This window comes from Macaca nemestrina, chromosome 17 (genome assembly GCF_043159975.1).
Source record: "Macaca nemestrina isolate mMacNem1 chromosome 17, mMacNem.hap1, whole genome shotgun sequence".
NCBI classification, from domain to species: Eukaryota; Metazoa; Chordata; class Mammalia; order Primates; family Cercopithecidae; genus Macaca; species Macaca nemestrina.
In genome coordinates, this window is record NC_092141.1 from 58,009,487 (window position 1) to 58,018,617 (window position 9,131).

Below are 9,131 nucleotides of genomic sequence, written 5' to 3' on the forward strand. Positions count from 1 at the left end.
TCATGAAGATGCAATGAATGCATGTATATAAAGTTCTTTGAACAGCCCTGGCAGAGTAAACCCATGCTTTGCTGCTGCTCCTAACCCAGGTACCTCCACCAGCATGCATAAGTGTCACCAGGGAGCACAGTGAAATGCAGGTGCTCAGGCCCTGCCCCAGACTCTTAAGATGTTTATATTGGCCGGGCGCGGTGGCTCACGCCTGTAATCCCAGCACTTTGGGAGGCCGAGGCAGGCGGATCACAAGGTCAGGAGATCGAGACCACGGTGAAACCCCGTCTCTACTAAAAATACAAAAAATTAGCCGGGCGCGGTTGTGGGCGCCTGTAGTCCCAGCTACTCGGGAGGCTGAGGCAGGAGAATGGCGTGAACCCAGGAGGCGGAGCTTGCAGTGAGCCGAGATCGCGCCACTGCACTCCAGCCTGGGCGACAGAGCGAGACTCCGTCTCAAAAAAAAAAAAAAAAGATGTTTATATTAAACTTCTGCTTAACTGTGATGAGAATGTAGCATATATAAACATATATGAATTATATTTGAAATTGAGGAATGATTTTTAAAATGTTAAACTTATTACCAATTGTTGACTGGAAACTAGAATCTTTACACTTTCTTTTTTGTGCTAAAGCATTAAAAGTATTTCTTACTTCATTCCAAAGGAAAATTGAGCTGTTTTCTCTCTACTCTGTCAGTGACCTCAACACTTCTGACACTAGATGTAAGGGGGCTGTTTCCCTTCACACTGAGCAGCTCTCCACCAGACACCAGCTGGGGGTCCTCTCCTACAATTCTGATGCTGTCTACCTGAAGTCAGATCCCACACGTTAAGGACTCCGGCCCCCAAGACTGCCCGTATTTCAAATGCCAATTGCAAGCCCCAGCTTATGACTTTGTTCTTCTGACCAATTGGCTATAAACTAAGGGTTCCCATGACCCCCTTCTTAGATTGAGTTAATTTGCTAGAGGATCATAGAACTCAGGGAACCACTACTTACATGTATTGGTTTAATAAAGGATATAGCTGGGCACAGTGGTGTGCATCTGTGATCCCAGGTACTCACGAGGGTGAGTGGGGGGGACTGCTTGAGCCGGGAGTTCAAGGCTTAGCCTGGACAACATAGCGAAACCCCCATGTCTAAAAAATAAGGGACATAGATAGACCAGATGCATGGGGCAGGGTATATGGAAAATGGCATGGAACTACACTCTCAGAGTGTCCCACCCTCCAAGCACCTCAGCAATCTGGAAGCTCCCCAAACCCTATTCTGGGGTTTTACGGAGGCTTCATTACATAGGCATGATTGATGGCATAATTGGCCACTGGTGAGCAATTGAACTTTAGCCCCTCTCCTCTTCTTGGAGGTTGTAGGGAGGCTATCCAGGAGCACCCACAGCCACTGGTCATCTCATTAGCATATAAGAAACCTAACATTTGAGATTACAAGGGTTTTAGGAGCTGCGTGCCAGGAACTAAGGGCAGAGACCAAATATGTACTTACGTCACAATGTCATTGTCTTATATTTACTATAGCAGTATACATAAAATGCATAGAAGAATGGTCGGGCGCAGTGGCTCACGCCTGTAATCCCAACACTTTGGGAAGCCGAGGCAGGTGGATCACAAGGTCAGGAGTTGAAGACCAGCCTAGCCAAGATGGTGAAACCTGTCTCTACTAAAAACACAAAAATTAGGCCGGGCGCGGTGGCTCACACCTATATTCCCAGCACTTTGGGAGGCCAAGGCGGGTGGATCATGAGGTCAGGAGATCGAGACCATCCTGGCTAACACGGTGAAACCCCATCTCTACTAAAAATACAAAAAATTAGCCGGGCGTGGTGGCAGGCGCCTCTAGTCCCAGCAACTCAGGAGGCTGAGGCAGGAGAATGGCGTGAACCCGGGAGGCAGAGTTTGCAGTGAGCCAAGATCGTGCCACTGCACTCCAGCCTGGGCGACAGAGCGAGACTCTGTCTCAAAAAAATAATAATAATACAAAAATTAGCCAGGCGTGGTGGCAGGCACCTATAAACCCAGCTACTTGGGAGGCTGAGGCAGAGAATTGCTTGAACCAGGAAGGCAGAGGTTGCAGTGAGCCAAAATTGGGCCACTGCACTCTAGCCTGGGTAACAGAGTGAGACTCCATCTAAAAAAAAAAAAGCATAGGATTGTCATATATAGGAGTGACATTTAGCTTTTACCATTTTTTTATAGGAAATGTACATTTATAATTGATTCCAGGTGATAGTGCTACAAATGATTTGTATTGACAGGTGCTATTAACATTTTACAACTGTTTCAATCCAGCAAAATTAACCTCAAAAGCAGGGAATATGCCTGTAGTAACCACTCACTGCATCTGGCCCAGGAAACCAGCAGGAATAGATATCTCATCCCAGGGAAAAAAATAAAGGCGCAGGGTTGCTAGGGTTGCAGAAATATGTACCAACTATAGGCCAAGCACTAGGTTAGCTGCATATACATAATTTCATTAATCTTGCATTACAGTGGTAGGCATGCCCATTTCACAGATGTCTTTAGGCTTCCACTTCCTAATAAGTAACTTGCCCAATCTGTAATCAGCAGATATATAAATCTAGAGTATTTGCCTAGTCTGTATGTTTCACTCCAAGTTTCAAGAAATCTTTCTTACAGGTGGCCAGGTGCAGTGGCTCACACTTGTAATCCCAGCTACTCAGGAGGCTGAGGCTCAAGAACCACTTGACCAACTAGGCTTCAGCCCAGGAGGTGAAGGTTGCAGTGAGCTGAGATCACACCACTGCACTCCAGCCTGGGTGACAAAGCGAGACTCTGTCTCAAATAAATAAATAAATAGGCCATGCGCGGTGGCTCACACCTGTAATCCCAGCACTTTAGGAGGCCAAGGTAGGCAGATCCCCTGAGATTGGGAGTTCAAGACCAGCCTGACCAACATGGAAAAATCCCGTCTCTACTAAAAATACAAAATTAGCAAGGTATGGTGGTGCATGCCTGTAATCCCAGCTACTCAGCAGGTGCAGACAGGAGAATCGCTCGAACCCAGGAGGCGGAGGTTGCGGTGAGCCAAGATCATGCCACTGTACTCCAGCCTGGGCAACAAGAGCGAAACTCCGTCAGGATCAGATAGATCATTCTTTGACAAGCAGGATTTAGATGTAGATAATGCTACTACAGCCAGGGAACCAAGTCACTTCTTTCAGCTCAGTATCAAATAAGCACAAGGAGACAGTATCCAGCTTCCAAAAACTTTATTGGCAAACATGCTCTATAAAAGAATGATCAATCCTGTTGCCTCTAAGTCAGTGGAATGAAGAGCTGTGTCCAGGGACACACCACGCCGTGCTGAAGGAGACTGCTGCTACATGTCCACCTCTTATTCATAGACCCAGTCATGAGCACAAGACTTGTAGTCAACCAGTTCTTCAGGCTTAAACCATAGGCTGATTTCTTTTTCAGCACTTTTTACTGAGTCACTGCCATGAATGATGTTCCTAAGAAAGAAAACAATTACTAGTTGCCATGTTTTAAAGTGCAAAAGTCTGTTTAATGGGTACCGCAACGGATAGCCACTCCAGACTTTTTCAGCCATATTGCCACTTGAAGCAGCAGACCAATTTATACCCCCAAAGCACTTCCTTTTAAAAGCAGCTATACAACTGTAAAGGTGCTTGATTCGAAACATTCCTTGTTTCAACTGTATTATGCTTCCAAGTCTGGCCTCCCCATCAAAAGAGTGTTTGTACCCCAAGATTGCTGATGACATAAAACACTCCTCCTCAAATTTTGGAAAATACAGTAATATTCAAACCCACTCCAGATCAACATCCCAACTAGATATGATGTATGCGTTATCATAGGCCAGCTCTGCTGCATTTTCTTATAACACTGATTTGCAAAGCCCAACCATGACATAACACTGCTTATTAATAACAATCCCTTTATTCCACTTGAACCTCACAAGTTTGTAAAGGTTTTGAACAGATTGTGTAGAGGTGAGGGAAATCAAAAGGTTAAATGTCACACCTATGGACAAAGTACTCATGGATATGGCTAGAACGCTTCCCTTCTCCACACCTAGCATTTTCTGCTGTGCTACACAGGAACTACCACATACGGCCCCCTTGTTGTCTCGCTTAAAATTAAGTAACCTAGGGAAGAAGCTATGTGTGAAAGCTGTTTTGTTTTGTTTTGTTTTTTGAGACAGAGTTTCACTCTTGTTGCCCAGGCTGTAGTGCAGTGGCGAGATCTTAGCTCAATGCAGCTTCCAACTCCCGGGTTCAAGCAATTCTTCACCTCAGCCTCCTGAGTAGCTAGGATTACAAGCATGCACCACCATGCCTGCCTAATTTTTTATTTTTAGTAGAGACGGGGTTCATGTTAGCCAGGCTCCAGGCTGGTCTCAAACTCCTGATCTCAGGTCATACACCCACCTCGGCCTCCCAAAGTGCTGGGATTACAGGCATAAGTGTGGCCTGAAAGCTTTTATACAATGATAATCACCACCTAATTTATGAGTTTGGGCCAGGCATGGCCTGAGCTTTTATACAATGATATGCCCAGCCTGAAAGTTTTTATACAATGATAATCACCAACTAATTTAAAAAGTTCAGGCCAAGTGCGGTGGCTCATGTCTGTAATCCCAGCACCTTGGGAGGCCAAGACAGGCGGATCACCTGAGGTCAGGAGTTCGAAACTAGCCTGGCCAATGTGGTGAAACCCTGTCTCTACTAAAAATACAAAAATTAGCTGGGCGTGGTGGCATGCACCTGTAATCCCAGCTATTTGGGAGGTTAAGGCAGGAGGATCGCCTGAACCTGGGAGGTGGAGGTTGCAGTGAGCTGAGATGATACCACTGCACTCCAGCCTGGGTGACAGAGGGAGAGTCCGTCTCAAGAAAAAAATAATAATAATTCACAGATTCTTCTGAAAGTAGGATGCACCTGATGTCTGCTTTAAATGGTGTTGCATAAAAGTCATCCACCCTCCTGTCCCCGGACTTACCTGCCAACCTGAATGCAGAAGTCCCCACGAATGGTGCCTGGCTTAGAATCTGCTGGATTGGTCTCCCCAAGCATCACTCGGCCTGTCTTCACCACGTTCAGCCCCTCCCAGACCTCAGAAGTGTGAAAATGGATTTATAATCAGATCTGCCACTCAGGACAGGTAGTGTCTAACATTTACTCCTACCTGACAGGACACATCAATGAGACCAACCAGTGACATGATTATCAGCTAACCCCAGCAGAGAGTAGGGGCCTACCTAAAAACTCCATTCCAAATGTATTGCTAGGATTCAAAGAAAGGTCTGCCCAACTTGGGGACTTCCCAGTTTAGCTGAGACAGAGATAAACAATGTTGAAGAATCCTTATGCAGCCATCAACACAGAAAAACTAGTTAAGAGAGGAGAAAATGGCCAGTCTGGAATAGGGTTAGTGGGAAGGGCATCCCAGAAGACTGCTAGAACAGGGAAAAGAAAGACTAACATGCAAGGGTCAGGATTCCAGGGAAGAGCAGAAGGAAGAAAAAGGGGAACAGGAAATAGGTCTACTTTCTCAACAATTTCACTGCCTCCCTATTTTACTCTCTCCTATTCTTTTCACTCCCAACTGGACATTAGCACCATCCAGAAGAAATTGCTTCTAGTATAGGATTTGAGAACTTCTTAAATACTTACATTTGAATTTTTCATGAGAAAATAGGAAAAAATTTTTAATCTAGGAAACATTAAGGTCTAGAACACTTGTCAAACAAGAAATTTAATACTTTTTTTTTTTTTTTTTTTTTTTTTTTTTTTTTTTTGAGACAGAGTCTCGCTCTGTCGCCCAGGCTGGAGTGCTGTGGCCGGATCTCAGCTCACTGCAAGCTCCGCCTCCCGGGTTTCCGCCATTCTCCTGCCTCAGCCTCCCGAGTAGCTGGGACTACAGGCGCCCGCCACCTCGCCCGGCTAGTTTTTTGTATTTTTTAGTAGAGACGGGGTTTCACCGTGTTAGCCAGGATGGTCTCGATCTCCTGACCTCCTGATCCGCCCGTCTCGGCCTCCCAAAGTGCTGGGATTACAGGCTTGAGCCACCGCGCCCGGCCAATACTTTTTTTTTTTTTTTTTTTTTGAGATGGAGTCTTGCTGTCACCCAGGCTGGGGTGCAGTGGCGATCTCGGCTCACTGCAACCTCCGCCTCCCAGGTTCAAGTGATTCTCCTGTCTCAGCCTCCTGAGTAACTGGCCTCCTAACTGGGATTAACTCCTGGCCTCAGGTGATCCACCCACCTCAGCCTCCCAAAGTGCTGGGATTACAGGCCTGAGCCACGGAGCCTGGCCCGGAAATTTACCATTCTTGTAGGCAGTGAGATTCTATTTAACTCTCGAAAAATTTACCTGAAAACATCCTTCCCTTATCTTTTTTTTTTTTTTTTTTTTTCCTTTGTTGAGACAGAGTCTCGCTCTGTTGCCCAGGCTGGAGTGCAGTGGCACGATCTCAGCTCACTGCAACCTCCGCCTCCCCGGTTCAAGCAATTCTCCTGCCTCAGCCTCCCGAGTAGCTGGGACTACAGCCGTGCACCACCACACCCAGCTAACGTCCTTCCCATTTCTAAGGTCTGATTTGCTTTCTCCTCCCAAGCTCCTAGTTGTTCAGTTAACTAACTTCAGCAGGTTCCATTCATAAAATAATTTAGCTGAGGGAGATGTCTAAAAAAGAACACCAAGCACTTTTTCCCCATTTTCCCTCATTCCCCACAACCACTCACCATGGCCACAACCGGCCCCGAGTTCATGTACTTCACCAGCCCGGGGAAGAACGGGCGGTCTTTCAGGTCAACGTAGTGCTGCTTCAGGTGTTCCTCAGAGGCCTGGCATTGGAGAGGACGCGCCAGTTAGGAGCTAAGCTGGAAAGACTCCAATCCCATCCTCTGAACCTCCCATTAGCAAGTCCGGTTTTATGTTCTAGCCCACGTTCATAAGCGGTGTGTGGAAATATATACATACTCACACAAATATTTTTTAAATCCCATCCAAACCATGAAACTAATGTCATTTTAACAGAAAGACTGTTCTTTTTTGCTGTGTTGTTTTGGTTTGTTTTAGGAGACAGGGTCTCCCTCTCATCACCCCGGCAGCGATGCAGTGGCACATTCATGGCTCACTGCAGCCTCAACTTCCAGGGCTCAAGTGATTTTCCCACCTCAGCCTCCCAAACAGCTGGAACTACAGAGGCCCCCAACCATGCCCAGTTATTTTTTCTTTTTTTTTCTTTTTTTGTAGAGACAGGGGCTTGCTATGTGGCTCAGGCTGATCTCCAACTCCTGGGCTCCACCCACCTCGGCCTCCTAAATTGCTGGGATTATAGGCGTGAGCCCCGCGCCTGGCCAAGACTGTTTTAATCGTAAAGACACCCTCATTCTATCAATGACATTAGGGGTTGTGTAATCCTAAGAAGTAGGTGGTTTGAAGATCTAGATTTAGGGAATTAAATTTTAGCTGCAACTGAAGTACATATGTTAGGTCACATGCCAGGCAGAGGTCACATTAAACTCCCCTGGGCTACTCACAATGCCCTTTTAAATATTTCAGATGGTAACTGAGAACATTCTCTTCACCGATGAGCCTGCTTGAATTTCAGTACTTACTTATCCCTAAGTGTAGGGATTCAGATCTGTGCCCCAAATTTAATGTGGAAAATATAGTTCCTGCCCTATGCTAAAGGAGGAGCACCGCACTGGAAGTCGGAGTTTCAGACTAAAGCAAAGGACATTCTAAGTCTCCATTCCGTGCCTAGGTGGACCCGCGTGGGCAGGCGCAGGGGGTCTGGGGCACGGGGTTTCTCCGCTCCCTGCTGCCTCCCTGTGGCCGGTGGGCAGGTGGCGGCCCGCGGGAAGGAAGCCAGACCCGGAGGGCGAGTCACGCTACCCGCGCTTCACCTTCCCAAGGGCGTCTGTCCCCACCGCCCCGGCAAATGGTCGACCGGCCAGAGCCGCCCTGGGCGGGGGCAGCGGGGAAAGGGATTCTCGCGGCCGCGAAATAGACTCGGAAAGGAGACGGGGACAAACCGCCGCCAGGAGGGAAAAACACCCGCGAGCCGGCTGCAGCGGGGGAAGGGGAGACGGGGGCGAGTTACCCGGAGGAACTTCATGGCCACGAGGCGGAACCCCTTCTGCTCGAAGCGCTTGATGATCTCGCCCACCAGGCCGCGCTGCACGCCGTCCGGCTTGATGGCGATGAACGTGCGCTCGAGGTTGGCCATGGTCCTGCGAGGCGAGAGGTGCAGTCAGGGTCCGGACCGAGGCCCTGGCGTGGCCCGCGGAGGCCACGTGGGCGCCGCCAGGCCCGCCTCCCCCACCACGCGCGGCCGCGGGGACACGTGGCTTCCCGGGCGCTTCCGCCCCGCGCAGGGCCGGCGTCACTCTGCGGAGCCCGAAGGCCCGCGGGGCGCAAGCTGCAAAGGAATCTCCCGCTCCGACCCCGCGCGGGACCTGCGGGAAATCGGGGGACGCCCACAGACCAGGCCCACCTGCGGCCGTGCAAGCGGAAGAGGGAGCCGGAGGAGTCGCCAAGGGATGTGCCCCACCGCCTTACCGGGAAGCTGGAGGGGCCGGGTGGCGGCGCTGCGCTGCGAGAGCAGAGAGCTGGAGGGACCACCACACCCGGGAGCTGGCAGCGGAGGAGGGGCGCGGGGCGGAGCGCGACGTGGCCACACCCCGGAGGACCTAGCCTCTCAACCCGCAGGAACGCCCCACCCGCCCGGCCGGACGCGGCTCGAGAACCGTGTCCACGCCCAGCCGGGGCGCGCCCTCGCCGGGCAGTGATCGAAACGAATCCAGAGACAGAAAGTGATTCCTTCTCCACCTGGACGTCCTATGAGTTCAACTACGCACGTCCCAAATCCCACTCCTCACCTCTCAGTACTTCCCGTGAACCCAAAAGCTCCTAGACACACACACACAGAACCTGCTCCTGTGCTCGAGTTCTCTACCCCGGTCAAGGCCATCTGCTGCTTTCAGCACCGGCATTAACCTTGACTTGACTCTCCCTCCCCGTCGTGCACCCACAGTCCTTATCCTCCCTACCTCTGAAATCCAGCCTTCCCTCCCCTCTGCTTGAGCCCTGGTTAAGCCTCGGCCTCCCAACGGTCCTCGATCTCACCT

At 49.6% G+C, this 9,131-nt stretch overlaps 1 protein-coding gene across 2 annotated transcripts; it reads right to left on the reverse strand.

Moving 5' to 3' along the window:
* Positions 1-3,224: 3,224 nt before the first annotated feature.
* On the reverse strand, positions 3,225-8,705 carry LOC105472401 (nucleoside diphosphate kinase B). 2 transcript variants are annotated; one of them, XM_011725634.2, is made up of 5 exons: positions 8,563-8,705; positions 8,105-8,234; positions 6,738-6,839; positions 4,995-5,107; positions 3,225-3,484 (listed from the first exon to the last, which is right to left on the reverse strand). In XM_011725634.2, exons 2-5 carry the CDS (start codon positions 8,228-8,230, stop codon positions 3,367-3,369), a joined length of 459 nt encoding a protein of 152 aa, XP_011723936.1. In that variant the 5' UTR covers positions 8,231-8,234; positions 8,563-8,705; the 3' UTR covers positions 3,225-3,366. The 2 variants fall into 2 exon arrangements, with proteins under 2 accessions (XP_011723936.1, XP_011723937.1); XM_011725635.2 differs by having other exon boundaries at positions 8,498-8,627.
* Positions 8,706-9,131: the final 426 nt, after the last annotated feature.